The sequence below is a fragment of the Ahaetulla prasina genome, chromosome 2 (assembly GCF_028640845.1).
Source record: "Ahaetulla prasina isolate Xishuangbanna chromosome 2, ASM2864084v1, whole genome shotgun sequence".
Classification (NCBI taxonomy): domain Eukaryota; kingdom Metazoa; phylum Chordata; class Lepidosauria; order Squamata; family Colubridae; genus Ahaetulla; species Ahaetulla prasina.
The window spans coordinates 131,598,558-131,622,035 of NC_080540.1; the positions used below are offsets into that span (position 1 = coordinate 131,598,558).

A 23,478-nucleotide genomic window follows, 5' to 3' on the forward strand; every position below is an offset into this window, starting at 1 on the left:
TGAAAAAAAGAATATAATCAATGCATAGTAGAATTAAATCTTACAGGCAAAAAACCCCTATCTAGTATCTTAAAATCTGTTAACATTGTTTTCTATAATTAAGTATTTCAAAATGTTACATTAAATAGAAGGCTCTCACTACGACAAACTTCCAGGCAGAAGTAAAGGATCTTACCGTGTGTGTATCTAGAGTAGAATACCTGCTTCATTTGACTACAATTTGCATCTATTATTTCACTCAGAGTATATAAAAATTATGATAGGTGCCGTATGATCACATTGAAATTTTATCGAAGCATACAGTAACTCCCTTTAATGGACTACAGATAGTCCTTGAATTCAGACTGGTTCGAAGTTCCAAAGTTCTACCTGGGGAGTTCTTACAACCTGGATTCGAAATTCTGATGGTTGCCCCCCCACCCGTAATCATGTGACTTCACTTTGGGCACCTGGCAATTGGGCCACATTTACAAACCCTGGCAGACTTCCATGATGTGTTTTGCAACCAATTTGCTGAAAACCAGCATTTACTTCCAGTTTCCAAAACTGGATATGGTTCTAATATTGCCAAATTACCATATGATTTATAAAAGGCTATGATGCAATACTTTTTCTTTACAATTTGGGGACAAAATTATTGGTATGCAAAGAAGCTTTTATGGTCAGACATCAGGAAAGATAAAGAAATTCCAAAACACATCAGCTTGTTTTTCAAAAAGGAACTAAAATAACTCAATCTAAACATATTTCATTTTCAAAGTAATCAGGCCAAGGATAGAAGGCATTAATTCAAAGATGGAAAGAAAAAAAGAATATAAGAAATACAAAAATGGAGCTTGGCACTAGGAATGGTCTTCCGCAATCTATTTGTGAGGATGGAATATATGTACATACAGTTATATACATATGCACAGACTGTATACATATACACATGCACAACTCTGTTAAAACATAAAGTATTCTTCAGTCAAGTTTAATGCTTGGTGATTTCATAAACATGTATCTATATGTTTTGGGCAACATTTTCAAACAATCTATATCTCACCAGTGTTGAGGCACTGGATTAACTTTATGCATGCTCAGATAAATAAGTGCAGAATTTAAATAAAAAGGAAATAAATTGCCAACTTTTTCTTCTGAGTTTCGGCTTCTGATCTAGCCTATTAATTATTCTAATTTTTCTTGACAGTCTCCCATTTGAGTATAAAACGCATCTGACTCCACTCAAGATTTGAGATCAACCAAGGTCACTGCTAGAAAAATACAAGTACTACAACAAATGGCAACCCTTTTTTCTTGGCCAAAATAATGCCTTTTACATTAAAAAAAAATTCCCCAAACAGAAACAACATGGTGTACTTAGCAACTGCATGTCTTCTAAAGGGGTCAAGGAAAAAGTCTTTTATTTCTTCAGAAAATTTTGCTCAAAAGATAAATGGAAATGAGCACTATTCACCTATGCCACTATTCAGCAGTATTAATTCTATAACTGTTTAGCATATATTTTCCCCATCATAATTTGTCTCACTTCCTGAAAGAGGTTCCTACCAAATTATTTTATGAATCAGTACCACAAGTATGTTTTTAAAGCCTGACTTAATGCAAAGCTTGGACAAGCAGTCATTTGTTTTAAGCATCTGGCTCATTAGTACGTGACAAGCCTTCTAATTTCCTCCATGCATGATACACTGAAACATGATCAATGCCAATTATATGTATTTATTAAACAAATAATTACCTATGAACTATGCTAATCACCAATATATTTATGCCTGCTGAGGTCTGTTGCCAGGCTGGTTTTTCACTTGACTTACAACATGTTCCTCTTTAGATACTTATTTTAGGGTTCCTTATGTCTACCTAGATATCAGACTTTGACTTCAACATCCAACTGAAACCAATGATGCTAGGTGCGAAGTGTCTGTTGCACACACAAGTTCAAATTGTAACACTAGATGAAATTCACTTTCTACTTTTCAGGCAAATATTTTGTCAAAGCCTACTAAAATGTGTACCATCATGAATTAATGCATCACACAATATGCAAAAAGCACAGCGCATACCAGTTTCAATTGCTAATTGTATACTGCAATTAAGTGGGCAGTGCAGTAGAACAGCCATCCCATTTATAAAACCTCCATTCAATTGAAAGAGTCATCAATTCATTTATTGCTAGCATTTCTATGCCATTGTATAGCCCAGAAATGGTTCTAAGCAATGATATTTCATAATGATTAAGCCGAATAATTTTAGAGTATGCTAATAGATGGAAACAGGAAAAAAAATCTTGTTTATGACTATAACATATTCTTCTTTCTCCTCTCCTCCTAAAAATATTTTGGTTCTTAAAAATTATTAAAACTGTTAGTGTAATTTAAGAGGAAAGCATAAAAAACAATAAAAAAACACAAAATACTAGCCATCTGTTGATGTCTGTTGAAGTCTATCAGTAGAATAAAAGCAAAACTATTTCTCTGCAGTAATAATCAGTAATTATGTCCCCACATTTAGATATTCATAATATTAAAATGAGAAAAGAGCAGCATGGTAATCAAAAGCATACTTATTCCCAGCTTGGGCTTTACTAATATTTTTAAAATAGTAAATAGATTAAAATATTCATTAATTCTTTAAGACCTATTGCAGCTTTTCCCCCAGCTAAATGTACAAACAACTGCAGCTATATATAAATGCTTATTAAAATCTTATTCAAAGAAAAAAAATCAAATTCAAATTAATCTAAAACCAAATAAAACTTGAACATTAAAGTCATTATTCATGTATATTATTTATTAAACTATAATGGATTTTTGTCAGCCCTTTTGCAAATGCTAAATTGTATATAGAGTCCCATTAGAGGAAAAAAAACTCTTAATTAGGAGAAAGAGAAATTAGTCTCATGAAACTCTGACAAGAAAATGAGTTTGGACTAACATTCAAGTTTGAAATCAAGCTATGACTGCCTCATCTAACAAGTTCAAGGCAGCTGCGAATACCAGAATGTGTGTTTTGGGATATTCTATGCATAGTATTTATGAGGTGCCTGGCTGTGTGTGGCTTTTTAGTTGTTGATTGGGATGCTTATGGACAACTATTAAATTGTTACCTGTTTTTTCCTTGTGCTGCCAAGTTCTAATACCTGATAAGCTGGTGGTAAATCAACACTCCTGTTGACTGTCAAGGGGCCCATTTTCCAAGCTTCAATCATTTGCCTGGCTTTTTCTGTACCTGCCACTGTCTTCCATAGAAAAAATAAGCCCACTTTTAATATTTGATTATTACCCCCTCTGGCAGAAACAACTTCAAGTAGACATTTCTTATAACTGTCTATCAGTTTCTGACATTGAATAGGGGTAATTTTTTCCTCACTCCTTCATGCAGATTTTTTTCAGTTATGCAATGTTGGGAGGGATTTCTTGCATGCACAAGTTGTTTCAAATCTTTCCACAGAATCTTGATGGGTTTTAGACCTAGGCTTTGATTTGACCATTCCAGAACCCTCCATTTTCCTTCTTCTTCTTTTTTTTCAGCCATTTTTTGGTGGATGTACTAGAATGGTTATTGCCATTGTCATGTTGCAAGGTCCACTTTTAGTTACACTTTTGACAGATGATCTCACATTAGTCTCAAACATCCTCTGGCAGAATGAACAATAGATTCAATGATGGACTCCAAAAGCACTCCATACCATCACCTCGCCACCATCTGCTTTATAGTTAGAATCAGTTTCTTCTGGTAAAATGATGGCTTTGGCTTTTTGCATGCCTTTTGATATTGTGATCAAGTATCTCAATTCTTTATCTTGCATGTTCACAGCACACTGTTCCAGAAGCCCCAATCTTTGCCTAGGTGTTCATGAGCAAACTTTAGTTTTGCCCTCAAATACTTTCAGTAAGCAATGGTTTTCTCTTGGCACACCTCCCATGTAGATCTAATTTGTGCAGCTTCTTTCTAATGGAAATCTCATGCACTTTGACAACCAAGAGTAGTGAGAGTTACCTACAGGTTACATGGTAAAATTCTGGGGGTTTTAGGGATCTTTTAGGGATCTTGTGAACTTACTGGAACGACCTGCCCTGGGCAAGTTGGCACTTGTTTGAAATCTTTTCCATCTCTTAATCATCTTCTTGACAGTGGAATGATTGATGTACAATTGTTTAGCAATCTTTTTAAATCCCTTTCCCAGACTCATAGGTGCCTATAATCTTCTTTTTGAAGATTATGAGAGCTCTTTTAATCTAGACCCAGTGATACCTCACACTTCAACAACAAAGAGCAAATCAAACTAAATATCTGAGGTTTCAATAAAGCAGGTTCATTCAAGATCCTCTCTATTAATGTTCTAATCCTTTGTACCTGATCTGGTGCATTTCTAATTTTAGGTATGAGCCAGTGATAAATCTACAAATGTGCTTACTTTTCCCAAATGTGAAATGTGCATTTATGTTTTTTTTCAATCACACAATGCACTACAAAATGTAAGTACTACATAAAATCTGCTATATCGATATTGTTGAAATGAAACTCATATCTCTGTGTTAAGACTGTATCTGCTCACAGCACATGCTTGAAATTTGTGTATTTTTGCTTGTCAATCATCACCTCAAGGGAATAGCCAATGTTTATTTGGTCCATAATAATCTTAAAAATAATTTCCAAATCCTTAACTCAAAGACATTTTTCTCTCTCTCTCTTTCAGTGCTCAGTATACAGAAATATTTGTTACCACAAGAAAACTATCATTTCAATTATTATTTTTGGTTTTATTGAAATATTTTTATCCTTCATGATCTTTTCTAGGTGTACGTTGCCTTCTTTCTTGGACTTAATCTCCTTTTAATTTCTCCAGTTTTCCATATATCTTTATTTCTGCATCCAAGAAAGCAAATTATTTACTACCTTCATTTTTTTCACTACCAACAGTAAGTTCAGGTCTGCTGGTTCATTTTAATTTTCTTTAAGAGTTAATATTAAACCCAAATTTTCACTTTTAACATCAGCTCATTAAGTCATTTTTACTTTCAGCTATGTGATATCATATTTATATCTAAGATAGTTTAACTTTGTATTTGATTCAAGGAATCCTGCCAATTTAAAATATATAAATTGATATAATTTTGATATTTAATGAATAATAACTAATGCCACTAGATGTGATTCCAAATTTACTCAGTTACAGCAACCCATATATTTAAAGACATTTTTTAAAAAAAATATATGATTGCCACTCCATTCTTTCATATAGTTGTATTGCTCATTCCTAAAATGTCATATTTAATACCTTTCAGCTTTGTCCATTTTAAATTTTCTGTTGTCCAGGCTTCTTACATGTCATAATCCACTACATAATTTCTTGATTTACAGTTCCTTTTGAAAGGTGGTTTAGTTTACTTCACACCCACACAGCCACCCCTGTCTTTGTCAGTTACTGAACCTAAGGAGCCCTTAGCTTCATTTCCTCACCCCAGCTTTGAACTTTCCTGGCAAAGCTGACCTTTAAGGAACTCATAGGTCTATCCTCACTTTCATGGTTATTTGAAGTTACTGAGCCTTTCTACCATATCAAGGTTATAATCTCCTGGAAGGGTATTTTGAATATATTTCAGTAAATGTAAGAACAAGATAGCAGCTATTTTAAAAGCTAATACTTGGATTCTCAGGAAAAAACTGAATTAAGAACAGTTGTAATATAATCAGAGATATACATTAAAATTAGACTGTCATTTTTCAAATAGTCCATTTAACAGGCCAAGGACAACATGTAAGATAGAAGGATTATGAAAGGGCTGCTATTGTTCATTGTTAAAATCAAACCAACCAAATATATTGTTCACTACTTAGATCATTTGATTCCAGACTTGAATATATATTTAATAATGCTTCTGATAGGAATTTTAGTTCAGTAGATTATAATCTAGATATTTAAATAGAAAGTAAAACCAAGATGCACACATTACTCATTCTTTGGGCTACAAAAATGGTTATGCCTTGACTCTTGCTTATGATTTAAGATAATTCTAAGAATATATTTCTGCTTTAATATTCTGTATTACTTATTTGACAGACAGAACTTTATTTTGGTCATTGACTAATAAAAATACTATCAATAAAATGAAAGCAATCGTCTAACAACAAGAACTGCTATCAACCATTTGTACAGAAAGCTTACACATAATATAGCAAAATTTTGCTACTTTTAGTTAAATACACTTATCTTTATTGTTTTATAGATAGTACAGATAAAAGCTACCCTGTTTCCCCTAAAATAAGATATCCCCTAATAATAAGGCAATTGGGCTTTTGAGCACATACACTAAAATAAGCCCCGCCTGAAAATAAGCCCTCCCTGAAAATATTTAAACGCATGAGCAGCTGGTCCCCACCATTTTCTCTGGTTTCCTCCATGCACTCCAAAATAATAAGACCTCCCTGAAAATAAGGCCAAGCATTTATTTCGGGGCTCAAAGAATACTTATTTTCAGGAAAACATGGTATTAAGAGTCCCCCAGGAATTTCAATAAAAGAAATTTATCACCAGTTAATCAACTGGTATTTCATATGAGGTTTCCTGTATTTCCGTTTCAGGACAGTTGTGGGAAGAACATGAAATCGAGCTAAAAATAAAGCTCTCTCAAATTTGGGAACTGTGATATGATTATGTGGCACGTTCAGGTATTAAAATTTGGTTATTTACAGTTACAATATAATTGAGAAGATTATGAAAGAAAGCAGCAATTTCTGTTTGATCTTCTACATCTAAGATCCTTTGTAGACCATTACCTACTACTAGATAAAGTAGAAAAATGTCAAGCTATTCTCCAAAGCACCTGAAGGCAGGACAAGAAGCAATGGGTGGAAACTAATCAAGGAGAGAAGCAATTTAGAACTAAGGAGAAATTTCCTGACAGTTAGAACAATCAATAATAACTTCTTGCCTCCAGAAGTTGTGAATGCTCCAACACTGGAAATTTTTAAGAAAATGTTGGATAGCCATTTGTCTGAAATGGTGTAGGGTTTCCTGCCTGGGCAGGAAGACCTCCAAGGTCCCTTCCAACTCTGTTATTATGTTATGCCATAGTATTGAACTAGCATGATCTAACTATAAGGTTAAGCTGGCATCCCTGGAGAAACTATGCAAACTTGATTTCTTTTCGATCAGTTTCCCTGGAAGTTTTATAGTTTTCTGCAAATATTAGATAGGTCAGTTCACTATGGTTAGGATTTGAAACCATTGCTTTTTAGCAATCTTTTGGCAATCTTGTGATTCTCCTGAAAAACACTTTGGCTTCCTCCCTTTCTTAATTCTTCAACAAAAGTAGTGTTTCATATTAATTTTTACAATAAAGTTATGACTTTGGTTTGCCATTTGTTTTTTTCAATTTAGGTAAGCATTGTGCCAGTTCTGTTTTATAAACAGTCATGGACCTTGATTGATACTTTCATTACTGTACACAAAAAAGGAAGATCAATGGATTTCTCCAGGATGGTATATGACATATATGCCTAGAATCCATTACTACAATAAATGACTCCAGAATCCCTGTTAGAGCAAGTCAAACTATCCTTCAGAGTTAGACACCTTTCATAGAAATCATCAGAAAACTTTCTTTTTCTTTAAGACCACATACCAATTCCCTACAAAGTACAGCGTGAAGTCTTATGTGTCTCAGCTTAAATTGGTAAGATAACCATTTGACAAGCATTGATTCTTATAAGATTACCGAAGGAAATGTGCAGGATATGCAGCAAACACAAAGACTTTCTTTTTTAAGAAACCTATAACTAACTGGTCTTCGTATAACAGCAATTATAATAGAACATGATATTCTGAAAATCGTATTCTTTGCCTGAACTATATCTTTTTATCCTGGTAGCAAATCTTGCCAGGTTTTAATTGGGCATTATATTAGATATATTCAGTGTGACTGCATACATTTGTTTTAGTCTGTTCTAAAACTACATCACATAGAAAGCAAGGTCAGAAGTTAGCTCTTAAAAGCAAGTAATTGATGTAGTGCGGATTTCATTTACTGAAAAATTATGCAGAATTTCCTCAGTTGCAGGAAGCCTGGCAAATGCCGAAGTGAGGCAAGGAAAGAGCAAATTGGAAACGATGGATAGCAGTTGGGAATTTACGACACCCAATAACCTCCAAGAAAAACTGAGTGAAATCTCTGGTAAGGGCACAGCAGGGAAGACAATTGCAAAACCATGCATTTGAGAACTTTGATTTTTCAGCAGTACAGGTACCCCTCAATTTACAACTATTCTGTTTAGCAACCATTTGAATTTACAACAGCACCGAAAAAAGTGACTTATGATGGTGCTTGCGCTTACAACTGTTGCAACATCCCTACAGTCACGTGGTCAAAATTCAGATGCTTGGCAACCAGCACGTATTGACGATGGCTGCAGTGTACCAGGGTCATGTAATCACCATTTGTGACCTTCCCAGCCAGCTTCCAACAAGCAAGGTCAATGGGGGAAGCTGGATTTGCTTAGCGATTACACAATTCATTTAACAACTGCAATGATTCAGTTAACAACAGTGGCAAAAAAAGGTCAAAAATAGCAGGCACTTAACAACCACTTTGCTTAGCAATGGAAATTCTGGTTGCAACTGTTCTCATATGTCGAGGACTACCTGCACTTATTTCTGTTTGTAAAAAGATGCAACTGCATCTAATCCAGACAAAAGGGCCTCTGGTGGCTCAGACTGCTAAGACAGTCTGTTATTAACACAGCTGCTTGTAATTACTGCAAGTTCAAGTCCCACCAGGCCCAAGGTTGACTCAGCCTTCCATCTTTTATAAGGTAGGTAGAATGAGGACCCAGATTGTTGGGGGCAATAAGTTGACTTTGTATATAATATACAAATGGATGAAGACTATTGCTTAATATAGTGTAAGCCGCCCTGAGAAGAAGGGCGGAGATATAAATGCAAATAAATTAAAAAAAAAGTTATGAATCAGCAACAGAAGCAGTCAACTGTAATCTAGCTGAATGAGGAAACTAGAACATTTAGAAAGAGGCAGTCATTCAAAACTTTATATTAAAAAGAAGAGAGTCTTATCACTTAGGTAAATTATTTAAAATTATCTTGCAATCTAGATATGTTTGAACTAGAGACACCCTATAGGATTTCCACATTCCTATATAAAGCAATGCTGCACAGGCTAATAAATATGTACAAATGTCATGGTTCTATCTTCAGTTTCAGTATGTACATTTTTGCTTCGTAACACTATACTACTAGACTATAATGTATTTCTAACCAAAAACTATTTAGAGACCATTCAAAACACTACACTGTGTGCACATTAAAATATTTTGCGGATACTGACATCCATAATGTAAAACCTCTATAGACAAGAAGCCAAAAGAAGGAATGGCAGGAAGAGAATTTATTATTCTCCTAGCTAAATTCAGTGCTTGATAATGTATGCCTTGATTTGGAAATCTCTATGATCTTTCCAAAGCATTCTAATGGACCCAGGTATTTTTCTACAGATCAAAAGAACAGAAAAATCACATGGCACAAATTAGGGCCATCCCTATCTTTGAAGGGGCACTTTTATTTTTCTATAACTGTTTGTTATTAGTTTTTTAAAACTTTTCCCTCTGAAAAAGAAAGCTAGTATCACAACCTGCCTATAATAAGCGAAAAAGAGCTGAATAAATTTTGTTTGAACTATCAACCAAAGAAAGCATTTGGTTAAAAAAAATTAACTACAGCATGCTTAACCTGCATTCACATATGTGATCTGAGCACCCTCTACTGTGTAAAATTATTCATAGCAGAAATAGAGAATTAATGCTACCATATTATCCCAGAGCTGTATTTCTCCAATGTAAACATCCCTCCAGCCACACTATAAAAAAAAATTTAGTCCCATCCATGATAAAAACAAAATCTCCTTTTTTTCCCAAGCAAGACATTTATTCAATGCTAAGATATACATTAAGAAAATGTTCTAATGCTGAAAAGGTAACTCTGCTTCAAAGGAAAGCAAAAAGATGGAATAAAGGTACTTCTGCATTACAAATAGCATAAACAAAATGTAGTTTTGCATCCCATTTACCCTCCTTATCTCATTCTTCTTTATTGTCTACAACTTTCTTTCATTAACTATTACTTCTTACCAGATAGTTAGATCTGGTATAAAGCCAGAAAGAGCCACCTTTGGAAAGGTGGGAAGATAAAGTTAGCCAACACATCTTGACCGTTACTAGCTCATTTTGGATGACACTGACCAGAGTGATACTTCAACCTTTGCTATGAATACAAAGCTTAATGAAGAAGAGGCCAAAGGCCCCCGATTCCATACACAGGTTTATTCAGTCCTGGATCTTGGGAGCTATCCAGTGGTGAAATGTAAAATTTGTTACTACCAGTTCTGTGGCCGTGGCTTGGGGAGGGAGTAATATGACTGGGTGGGCGTGGCCGACTTTTTTTTTTACTTTTAAAAGCATTTTTTCTACAACCTCTTCCGCCAAAGATGTAGAAAAAATGCTTTTAAAAGCATCTGACAATCTCTTCCACGATCAGGCAACTCACCTGGGATGATCAGAGGAGCCTTTTAAAAGCATTTTTTTACAACCTCTTTGGCTGAAGAGGTTGTAGAAAAAATGCTTTTAAAAGCATCTGACAATCCCAGCTGAGCTGCACGATCATCAGAGGCTTTTTTTTAAACTTTTAAAAGCATTTTTTCGGCCAAAGAAAAAATGCTTTTAAAAGTAAAAAAAAACAAAACCTCTGATGATCACGCGACTCAGCTGGGCATGTGGGGGGGGCAGGGATTTTTGCTACCGATTCTCCGAACCACCCGCCATCATTGCTACCAGATCGGGTGATCCAGTCCAAACCAGGATCATTTCACCCCTGGAACTATCACTTACATACATTTGATTTCCATAGCAGCCATAGGTAGGGATAATGTAGATGTTCTCAGCCAGGCCATCACCAATAAAACTTATACTTAGGGGGAAATTGAGGGGGGAAGAGAAAAGGGGGGATGGAGGGGGTACAGGGAAATTGAGAGCTTTTTGACAATAATTTGGCAGTACTCCACTCTCTGTATTAATCTGCAAGTGTTTCCTAGTTGGTGTTTACTTGACAGTATTCCACAAATAAAAACTGTAAGCATGTTTTAGGAAATGAACCAGATAAGGTTTAAATAAAAACCTATCTGAAATATAAAACAGGGCCTTAATAGCTTAAAAGTGGTTACCTTTATTGAAGAACATGGAGGCCATCTGACCCATTTCTACCCTTTCGGTGATTTCAAAAATATTAGGTGGTCCTCGTCTCTCTGAAATTAGAAGGAAGGTTTTAGACCCATAATAAGTTTATTTATTTATTTATTTATTGATCATATTTATATACCGCCCTATCTCCCGAAGGACTCAGGGCGGTTTACAGGCACTTAAAAAACACATAAATACAATATAAAAAACAACTAAAAAACTTATTCTAAAAGCCCAATAATTAAAAAATATAAAAAATAAAACCCAATTAAAAACCCATAAATTTAAAATCTAGCTCTGTCCTGCGCAATTAAATAAGTATGTTTTAAGCTCGCGGCGGAAGGTCCGAAGGTCGGAAGCTGACGGAGTCCGGGGGGTAGTTCGTTCCAGAGGGTGGGAGCCCCCACAGAGAAGGCCCTTCCCCTGGGCGTCGCCAGACGACATTGCCTCGCTGACGGCACCCTGAGGAGTCCCTCTCTATGAGAGCGCACGGGTCGGTGAGAGGTATTCGGTAGCAGTAGGCGGTCCCGTAAATAACCCGGCCCTATGCCATGGAGCGCTTTAAAGATGGTCACCAAAACTATTAGTTAGTTCAAGCTATTCATATTATAAACCAATTTTTTACACAGGTAGTCCTCCATTTACAACCATTTGTTTAGCAACTACGTATTACAAGTTACAAACACACTGAAAAAAATGACTTACGGCCGATCCTCACACTTATAACCATCAAAGCCTCCCCACAACCACCTATCAAAATTCAGCCACCTGGCAATCAGCATGTATTTACAATGGTTGCAGTCCTGGGGTCACATGATCACCATCTGTGATTCTTCCAGCCAGCTTCCAACAAGCAAAGTCAATGGGAGAAGCTGGATTCGCTTAACAACAACATGATTCTCTTATCAACCGCAGTGATTCACTTAACAACTGCAGCAAAAAAGGTCTTAAAATTGGGCATGACTCACTTAACAACTGCCTTGCTTAGCAATGGAAATTCTGATCCCAATTGTGGTCATATGTCGAGGACTACCTGTATCTTGTTTATGAAGTACCAATATGCCTATATACATGTAATAAAAAGAAAGAAATGTTACAATAGATGCATATTTTAAAACTCATTTTAAATGCTTTATAGTTAAATTGCTCAATATTCTCTTGTTTTTCATCCTTTAAATGTCTCTTTTGGTTGTACTAAAGTACTTGAGTAATGTATTTGATTAATTATGGGCCAGAATTAAGAAAAAAATCTCTCCTTCCCTCTCTGAAGGAGAACAGCTGCTTGGTTGAGGACCCAAAAGAGTAAGTAAGAGGGGGGGAAAATCTATGTTCACCATTTTAAAGACTTTCCCGCCAATGATTTACACATTTTAGATTTTTTTATTTATAAAGGCAAAATGTGCAAAACATGGGAGTAGAATGTTTTGGAGCTCAGGCAGAGTTTTGATGTTCTAGTTCAAAACGTAAATCCTTCATAATTAATCCACATGATACAATAATCTGTTTGAAAAATTTGACAAACAACATGCCACAGATGTGAAGCACAGTAAATAGTTTCAGGATGACATAAAGCCATTAGGAGGACTACATACTAGAAATAATCCACTATTTCTACATAGTTCTTATAATATTCAATAAGATCAGTACACAGCAATCTTATGGAGAAACATACGCATGAGATTTCCCACACACACACACACACTATTGCTAGAATGTAAGGTTAAAATTGAAACTGCTTATCTTACAAAAAGAAACCAGTCCAATTGTTCTAATGCACAGCACAAAACCATATCTTGAATTTATCAAAGCAGCTAGAATCTTTGGAATGAAATGTGAAAAAGATAATTTTTCTACCCTTGTTTTCACAAACAATTCAAAAGCAGAAGTTATTCAGTAAAATTTATTTAGCAACAATATTTTCATCACTTTTGATATGATATTAATCCAAGACATGAGGGAAGAAGGAAAGTAAAGTTTACTAACAGTTAAACTCTATAACTTCTGAGAAGGGAAGAGAGCAACATGGTGCAGCTATTGTCTTCAAGTGTTTTGTACAAGGCTGAAAATTATACTATAAATGTCTTAAGCAAATATGTTAGTTGGAGAGGAGCTGTCATGGGGAGCTTGGAAGATTATAACCTGGAGAATATGGAAGATTATAATATTGATATAAAGCAATTCAACAATGAGCTTGTTTGATATAATAGCCTGAAAAGATTTGAATTCATAGCTCCCATTTGCTTGCAGAGACTTTGTACTATACAAGGAATAGATCCAGCTTTTGGCAAGTCCCTGTTTACTTGGAATCTGATGATGGCATATAACAAAGGCAAGAAAAAAGGGAAAAGACAAAAAAATCAAGTAATACTCCTGTGCCCCAAACAAAATAAACTAGGTGATTAAAAATAATCCTATAGATGCTGCAAGAGTAAGAGTAAGAATAAATTCAAACAGATTTTAAGACTAATGAGTTTCCATCAAAGTTACTAAAGATTGATGGAGGATAATAAAGAGAAAACAAAACCTAAAGGAAATAAATGATTTTATAGTTTTGTCTGAAGGTAAAAATGTTTATATGTTGATAGCAAGTACTAGAGCAAAAGTAAAAAACAGTTTAAGTGGTTGTAAAATCTTCAGTCCAGTTGGAGCAGTAATTTAAGCCAAGAAGAAAAGTCTCACACACATAGACCAAAGAAACTGGCTTCTAAACTATTTGAAAGATGATTTTATTCTAATTAAAAGATGACGTATATTTCTGATTGTTGTTATTCACTGCAATTACACAAAATGAGCTGTTAAAAAGCCGATCAAATTTAAAGAAGTAGACTATGATTAAGATGGGAACCTACTAAATATGATACGGTACCTAAGCTCGATAAGAAATGGAGTAGAAAGTTCGTATTCTGATTTTAAATACCAATCATTGATATTGATGCAACAGAGCAGTTACTTTCTAATATATACATAATTATTAGAATACATTTATCTGGGTCACTTGTATAGAAGTAGTATCAATAAAAGGAAAACTAAAACCAGAGAGAGCCAAGCTAGCCACTCACGGGAAGAGATATTGCCAATCTTGATGTGATCTTCTGTTCCAACGCTTTTGAAGGGCTTGGTAATCAGATTATCAGGGAACCTGGCCTCATAACGTTATGGATTAATGTTAATTTTCTGCAATAAGACCACGGTCATTCATTATTTAGTGATGGACAAGCAGGGAGATCTGGCATATATTACTGAAACCAGTGAGGATGGGGAAGTTGTTTGTTCTGAAAGTTATCCAACTATGTATCCAACATTGCAAAGAAGGACAAAATATGTATATTACAAGGACACCATTGTTGCAAGCAATGTGCCTGGAATCAAGAAAAATATTTTTTTTAAATATGCATTTTGGTCATCTGCAAAAGAAGAACGAGCTTTCTTCTTTGATAAACTATTTTTTTTCAATTAAAATATGGTTTGTAAAGTATTACTAATGTCTGATTTCATGACACACTTGTATTATTTACAGAAAGTTTAAAGAAAGGTTAAAGATCTTTTTTCACTTGCCTTTGGCATTAGCAAAGAACTGTAGAGAAAGATTGATTCTTACAAGTTATCAAGGTGAAAGTAGAATCAGCTAGATACTTACGCACAGATAGAATAGGCCGTGTTTCTGATCGTTCATAGACATCTGGGAGAACTTCACTATCAGAAACTTCAGATGAAGAATCTTCTTCATCATTATTATCTTCCTAAAAGAGTAAGACATTAATCTAGATTTCAAAAATGAAGGATCATTGTAGAATTCTGATAAGTAAAAGACAATTAAGCACTAAATTAAAAACACATTTACAAGCTGGAAAAAAAGCAAAACACTTTAGCTGTGGGTCTTTAAGATGCTTAGAATTCCTGTTCCTCCATTATACTGAATATCCAATCTAGTGAGAGAAAAGAATGCTGTTTTCAAAAAAAAAAAGCAGAATGGTAGGGAATTTATTGCTGTATTTTAAAGGCAGGCACAAGAACAATATTAAAAGTTTCCTACGATGTAACAGAATGATTGGAAAGATATTGGATTAAGACATGCCACACAAACCTTGTGCTTTTCCATTCTCTTTAAGTGAAGCTGAGCATTAGCTGCAGCCATGGCCTCCATTACAAAAGTTGTTGTCATGTAGCTATAAGAGAATTAGAAAATATCAGTTATTTAAAAACAAAAATGATTCACAGTATCCCATTTATATTAACACACATTCATTTTAAAGCTCTATTCTGAGGAGTTTTCAGACAATGTTGAATATTGAAAGCAAAGTTAGATATAATGCAGGCAGCCAACTTTTTTTCCAAATAAGCTTTGTATAAAGCATATTTTTACACTTGGTATCAGTGAAGATTTGGAGAACTCAAGTAAGTTTGTCTTCCAATTCTTAGGTTCCCTTGACACTTTGCTTTTCTCCCACCAGCTTCAATGGTAAGAATCAAATGGCAAAGTTTAATAAAATTAACTTGACTAAAATATTGTAGATGGATGGAAAAAGACACATTTGGAAAATGCAATGTTATGTATTTGTGACAGATTTTATTCCAACATTTTCAAGGAACTACTAAACTTATGTTAAAGATAGTATAGGTATGTTTCATTTTTTCCCCCTTCTTTTCAATTTTGTCCAATTGCTTGGACTAGTCCTTGAAGTTTTCTTGGCACGGTTTTTCAGAAGTGGTTTGCCACTGCCTATTTCCTAAGGCTGAAAGAAAGTGACCGGGCCAAAGTCACCCAGCTGGTTTTATATGAAGACAGGACTAAAACTCGTGGTCTCATAGCCTGATACCTTATGCCAAATAGACTCTCTTTCATAGATTTTATTACATCACTGGTTTTATTATTTAGTCAGATAGCAATTGTATTACGGAGATAGTAGATAATAATCATGGGGACAATTCATGTATTTATGCCAGAAATGGCATAATTCTTTACAGAAATGGCTAAAACATCAATAGTTACATTATATGGAAATACTAGAGCTAGTTTCACACATCATATTAAGTCATAAATGTGGAAGGTTTGAGCTACCAAGTACAGCTTAGGGTATCTAAATCAAGTTATATTTATTTTATAAACCATGGTTTGAAAATCCTAAGCTACCATAGTATATATGGAAATAGGCCAGTGGTTCACAGACAATGCTATGTATTAAGGATTGAAAATACTTTTTAAGATCTACTAAGACAATAACTGGGAGTAAGCAATCCTTTAATAAGAGATCAACATTACGATTTGATTTGTTGAGCTTTCACCCACTTAAGTAGTTATTTTGTTTCTTATTTTTAGCAAAAATGAGCAAAGGATAGAATAATGCTAAACTCAAAAATAATATTTTGCTGCTTTACAATTGAACTAATTTACAAAAATTGAGTGAGAAATCATTTCTATTAAGATTAATATATAGCAACTATTCCCTGGGGCCTAGATAATGATTCTCTCTAAGGGCTTCTTACTATATCAAACATACTTCAGGGATATCACAGATTCAGAAGTGCTTATAGAGAAATGAAAGTATCAGGATATTACTGCAGGAAACATTTCCAATTTGACAGCAGTAAAAAAAAATTCAGGGAAAATACAATACAAATAGAACAAATAATTACAAATTGGAACAGAACCTATCAATACAAAGAAATGAAAAGGAAGCGAAATCAAAGCACAAGGTAGGTAAACTATAGATAAGCCTTAAGGTTTTAAAATAATCTCTTTTACAAAGCTCAGAAGCAATATATAAACATTTATGCTTTCCATCCAAAGAAACCAGCACTTTTTCAATGCCTTCAGTAGTAATTTATAAGATTAATTTGCAAACAACAGTGTCTCAACTGAGAGAGAAAGGAAGGGTACAAGAAAACCTGCTTAAGGAAATACTTTTACAATGGAAGGTAATGATGCTCACAGTAGAACAATTAAATGTCGGCATATCATTAGTTGCACTTATTTAACAAATCCACAAATTTAAACTGACCATTAATGACTTGTATAGAAAGCATTTAAGAGGGAACTAGGTCATTTTTTTTAATTTGCATCTCTTTTTTTTGCATCGTACAGAACAAATTCTTGCATGTTTTGTGCATTTTTAAAGCTCATTCAGAGGTATAAAACTGATCCATTAGCATGAATTCTCTATACTTAAAGCAAACATTCATGGGAGAGGTTAAATCTATTTTTTTATTTTGCACAACATGTAATCTTTGCCTCCCTACTCCACTCCAGGGGGCATTACTGGTGGGGTTAGGGGGGAAGAACTATTATCATCTACACTGGGTCCTGGACAGCTAATAATGAGGCCCTACAAGGTAATAAAAAAATTGAAAAATAAAGGAAATTTATTACTTATGTATATTAACTCTGATATATATTTTACATACAGTCCAATATAATTCCTCTTCACTCAATAAGGCCAGACAAACCAAAAGGTTGGACAACCATGATCTAGAGCAGGGTATCAAACTCAAGGCCCATGGGCCAGATCAGGCCCACAATGTGGTTAGATCTTGTTGGAAGAAATATCCATCTGGGTTCAGTTCCAAGTGGGGACAAAGACACTGGAAACATGGAGGCTGCTTGGAAAGATGGTTTAATGGTGGCCAGGATCACATGGCTTGAGATCCTGAACAGAAAAGGGATGAGATCCTGTGTGCTCCCTGGCTTTATGCTTTTTCTGAGCTTTGAACTTTCTGGGGCACAAGAAGAGTACCCTGATTGGCTGTCAGACTCCCAGGGGGTGGGGGTCTTAGCTAGCCTTGCTGGCTGATGTAATCTTCCCAGGTGCCATGTGGTGAGTTTCAGTTGCTAGATGGGTTCTGTTATGTTGCAGATGATGGTGGCCCATTGACAAAGGTGGGGGGTGGCAGGAAGTTGCAGGGAGCTGCTTTGTCTTTAAAACAAATGTTTTAAAACAATGTTTCTCCATTTCTCATCCAGGGAAATATATTCTGCCTTTTAAATATTTTCTAAAATATTTCATTCTTCTAGGAGGGGGGTGGGTGCTAAATTCCTACAATCTGGCCCATGGAGCTGCCCTGGAAACAGCAAAAGAAAGGCCCATGGCGCCTCGGCCCATCCCAGGTCAACCAGGAGCTGATCTACAACCCGGTGGTGGCTATCTGGGCCGGAAAGTGCTCAGCCTTAGATCCGTGGGGCCGCTTCTGGAGAGGAGGCAGCGAGCATGCACAAGGCCTGGCATCCCTGGGGTCCATCTTATCCTGCAGGCTGACTGCATTCTGAGCGCCTTCCTTTCACCCAGTGGGAAGGATGAGAGGAGCGGCAAGGCTTTATGCCAGCTGGCCGGCCAGACAAGGAGTAGGTCAGGTGGGCTGGCTGGCTGGGGAGAGGATCATGGCTGCTCAGGTGTATTATGAACATCTTATGTTTCTCTTTTTTCCAAGAGCTCATCCAATTCCAACTTCCCCTCCCCCCTTACCCATTCACTTTTTCTTCATGTTTTGGTTTCATGATTTAATTCTCATTCATTCTCTCTATGGGACTAAACCTATGGACCTCTTTTGTACCGGTCAGTCATTTTTCTACATTCCGGCATCACTATACATTCTTGACTTTAATCTCTTCTTCTTTCCACTGCAACTCAATGTTTTCTTGTTTTACCATAAATACTTTTAAGTAATGCATTCGCGCTGCATTTAGTTTTCACAGTGAGATCTGTAACCTCCTTGCTTTAGGTAAAGGTAAAGGTAAAGGTAAAGGTTCCCCTCGCACATATGTGCTAGTCATTGCCAACTCTAGGGGGCGATGCTCATCTCCGTTCCAAAGCCGAAGAGCCAGCGCTGTCCGAAGACGTCTCCCTGGTCATGTGTGTAGATGCTTTACAAGAGATATTTTAAATAGCAATAGCACTTAGAATTTTATACTGCTCCTTATGCTTTACAGCATTCTCTGAGTGGTTTGCAATGTCAGCATATTGCCCCTAACAATCTGAGTCCTCCTTTCCACTCTCGGAAGGGTGGAAGGCTGAGTCAACCTTAAGCCCGCCAGGATCGAACTCCAGTCTGTGGGCAGAATTTGCCAGTAATACTGCATTCTAACTACTGTGCCACCAGGGCTCAGGAGAAATGAACTAAAATTTCAATGTATACTCCTGGCTGCCTGCAATTTGGCAGATCGAATCTCACCAGGCTCAAAGTTGAGTCAGCCTTCCATCCTTTCGAGGTGGGTAAAATGAGGACCCAAATTGTTGGACTTAAACAGCTTAGAGGGGGCTGTAAAGCACTATAAAGCAGTATATAACTCTAAGTGTTATTGCTATTGCTATTTATTGTGCTATTTCAATTTGCCAAAAATCAATTAAAACAAGAATTCAGTCTGCTGGCAGCAAAAGTAGGTTACCCAGTAGGTCGTTATCAAAAGACACGGTTTTTTATTTCTTCCATTGTGATCCCCAATTCCATTCTGTGGGTTGTGTCACTGTTGCTCACGTCTTTTACCAGCTCTACTTTTTTAACCTTAGTTTTAAAGATGTGAGTCCAAAGATGGGCCCAAAGATGTTGCTGAATTTGATTTACAGAACTATGTAAAGTTAAAGCAGCATATTTTATGTTGACCCTACTTGCTGGTGACCATACTGAAAATATACAACAAAGAAAGTCCAATGAGCTGCAGCTACTCCCAGGTATCTACATACCTTGTTTTAGCCAAATTAAGAGAAGTAACATGTAGCAAAACCTTACCTCATAAATCCCAAGAACATTATTAAAATAAGGCTGACAAGCCAACCAGCAGCAGCAAAGGCCTTTGGCATAGTTAGAGCTCCTGTGCCAACTATGAGGTTGAACATATAAATCAAGCCAACCTGCAATGAAAGAATAGAAACATTTAATAGAAACTATTTAAATTAGTTCCATCTTTGGACAAATTGGGTATACAGTATACAGTACCAATCTCCACATGAGCAATCCACACTCAGGTATTATGACTATGTGATTTCATAAGTCTAACAGCCCAATGAAAATAATCTTTGTTAGTTCATATTAACTGTTCCAGTAATAATATTGCTTTATGATATGAAGGGTTTTTTCCTTTCAACTCATGGAGGTGGTTCATTTGGCATAGTATAAGCCTGCAACGAAATCTCTCACTCAATGACTTTGCCAAATGCATCTGATGTGCTTAATGGGGCCTGTAGAGCAGTGGGTGGAACTAAATAAGGTCACCATGGACAAAGCAATCTAAATCTGGCTTGCTACCATCTGTTCCTACCTATCCAGAACTTCCTACTTGCATTAATTCTCATCATGTTTCCTGCAAGACATAAAAAAAATCCTTAAAATTAACCAAGGGCTTCCTATAAAATTTATCTAGCAATATATTACTTTTCATTGATATTACTTATCACTATCTTTTCTGTCCATAATTCTGGGCAAGACAGATTTATTTCTTGAAGCCTGGTCTGCCTACATCTTTGGTAATCTTGTGTTCCATCTATTCTAGAACCTACACTTCTTCAGTAGCCAAAAACTGCTTAAATCCCACTTGGTTTACCAACCATCTTCAGTTTCTTTTTCCAAGTTCAGCAACTTCCTTCCAGGCAGCTTCCTAGCCTATTTCACCTTCCTCCCCCTCTTTATATATGTGAAAACTTAAATTTGTTTCACTATCAGCATTTCCCAAATACAGTTTAACAGTTTGAAGTACAGTTCATGTGCTGGGAGACAATTGACAGGATGGCAAAGAATGCTTGGTTAGTCCATTTTGTTACACTCCTATAAAAACTCTTTTGCAAATTATAAGGAAGTATTCCAGCTTAAGTCTGAAATAGATCAATAAATTCTCAAGTGAGCTACCTATCTGGATAGTGCCGGTTTTTGAAATCATTACACACAAGGCACCCAAAAGCACAGTGTACTTGATATTAAGAGTCTGGAAGAAAGCCAATTCTGGGCAAGAAATTAATATAGTATAAGTAAACACAGAACACTTCCTAAAAGCACAAGATAATGACAGAAAAAAGTCCAACCCTGTAAAATTAACCGTACCTATCAGAATTGTAGAAAATACAAAAAGGGTGGAAAGAAGGGCAAAATAAAATAAAGTATTACTGTTGCCTTCAACTGCTTTATTAGAAATTTTATACATAAGGCAGCTCTCTCTATAGAACTCTCATCTTCACTGTCAAAATATTTTTATTTCTTGTACTACAATATATGGTGTATAAAATGAACCAAGAGCACAATATAACATAATATTTCTGGCGTAAGTTTAAACTATAGCCTTCAAAGACTATAATAATATATAGACATCATGTTCTTTCTGGGAGAAAAAGATCCTTGTGTTCTCATCAGCATCTGATCAGCAAATGCATCTTTTAAATGCATCTTTTAACTGGATCTTTTAACCTGTAATGCAGTTTGTAATTTAACTTTGTAAAAGTTTTATTTGGGTCTGGTTTTATTTGGAAAATTTATTTGGAAAATTTACTCTCCTATGGGCTAGGTCCGTGGTGGCTAACCTATGGCACACGTGCCACAGGTGGCATGCACAGCCATATCAGTGGGCACACCAGCTCAGCTTCGGCGCGCATACGTAGGCCAGCCAGCTGATTTTCGGGCCTTCTGGGCCCACCAGAAGTTGGGAAACAGGCTGTTTCCTGCCTCCGGAGGGCCTGGGGTGGGAAAGGCCTGTTTTTCTTTCTCACCTGGCTCCAGATCCTCTCTATGCATCTAGGGAGGGCGAAAACAGCCTTCCCCAGGCCCTCTGGAGGCTCAAAAACGGCCTGTTTCCCAACTTCTGGTTGGACAGGAAGTGACGTTTTTTGCTGTCCCCAGCCTCCAGAGCCAGGGGGTGGGGAAGGCTGTTTTCAGCCTCCCCAGATGCATAGAGAGGATCTGGAGCCAGGTGAGAAAGAAAAACAGGCCTACCAGGCCATCACGTGCCAGGAGTGGGGGGGGAGGGGGTTGCGCATGCATGTGCAGGGCAGGGCACATAGACTTATGGGTGTGGGCACCCGCATGCACAAACCTTCCCCCCCCCATCCTGGCACGCGATGGCAAAAAGGTTAGCCATCACTGGACTAGGTAATCTAGAAAGTGCTGCAATCACTTCTTGAGACTGATGGAAGTTGGAAAAAAAGTAAAAGAATTTTGTTTTTGTTTTTGTATATGATAATTTCGGTGAGAGTCATGTATGAACAAAGATGGAAAGCTGTGGCAATAACAACAAGAAATAAATAGTTGGTGAAGTTGACAAAACTTGCTATGATAGCCAAACTAATTTGTTTGGTCAGAAAAAATGCAGTATCTATGTTTATTTCTGGAAACCTTTCATCAACTTTGTGTAAAAAATGAATTTATGAGTTATGATTTTGATGGTTAGATAGAATACATCAGATTATAGAAAGAACAGAGTCAGGGTGTAATTTTAGGCAAACAGTAAATTTATAATTGTACTTATAATTGTTATAAAAATTTTGAAAACCCACTTCTCTTGAATTTCCAGAAAATGGTGCTTTTAATTGTGGGATTATTTTTTTTTCTCCTGCTAACAAACCACCGACTTTGCTGCCAAATCAGTACTCTGGTAGTATCCTCTCCAAGTTTAAGTTATGGGTGTAACTTGGAATAACCCATGATGACCCTCAGATGACTATGTACTTGTCTGGGAAGAGAATCCAGTGGATTGTGATTCTTGGTACAAGCAGCAGAGGGTTGAGTCTCCATCTTTTCCTATCACTGTTTGTTTTTTTTAACATCATATTTTGATGTTTCCCTTTGTTTTAACCTACATTTTAATTGTTAAATTGAAAACTGATGGAAATTGCAAAATAGGCTTATTATATGCAACTAGAAGGCAACTGTTGGGAGATGCTGTGTTTCGATTTGTGGGAAAATTTAGAAATTAAATTTGGAAAGGTCCAAATAATTCAAGGAAAAGTTTTATTACCAAGAATCAATCAAGGGATAATCCTGGATGGATCAGGGATAATGGCTGCAGTAGGTTTATGATAGATTAGAAGCCATTAGTTCACTTCTGTGAATTAAATACAATAGCAGGTTATTAACAGTGAGCTTTGAAGTTTAGCTTGTTGTTGTGATTAGCTGTTAACTGTTTTTTAAAATCGATAGTTGGTAGGTCAAAATGGTTGATTGACAATAGATGTTCATATTTGTATTATTTTTAATGTGATATAGTAATTTAGTAGAGATTTAGAAATTCATAAATTGAGGACTTGTTTTATAAGAGGGGAA

At 36.0% G+C, this 23,478-nt stretch overlaps 1 protein-coding gene across 2 annotated transcripts in view; it reads right to left on the reverse strand.

Moving 5' to 3' along the window:
- Nucleotides 1–23,478, reverse strand: part of TMEM104 (transmembrane protein 104) — an 82,160-nt gene that overhangs the window by 53,401 nt on the left and 5,281 nt on the right. For both annotated transcript variants that reach the window (XM_058167623.1, XM_058167622.1), the window contains exons 3-6: nucleotides 19,966–20,087; nucleotides 15,332–15,413; nucleotides 14,885–14,987; nucleotides 11,232–11,312 (exon numbers count right to left, since the gene is read on the reverse strand). In XM_058167623.1, the coding sequence (XP_058023606.1) occupies nucleotides 11,232–11,312; nucleotides 14,885–14,987; nucleotides 15,332–15,413; nucleotides 19,966–20,087 (388 nt within the window). The remainder of the gene's footprint in view (nucleotides 1–11,231; nucleotides 11,313–14,884; nucleotides 14,988–15,331; nucleotides 15,414–19,965; nucleotides 20,088–23,478) is intronic.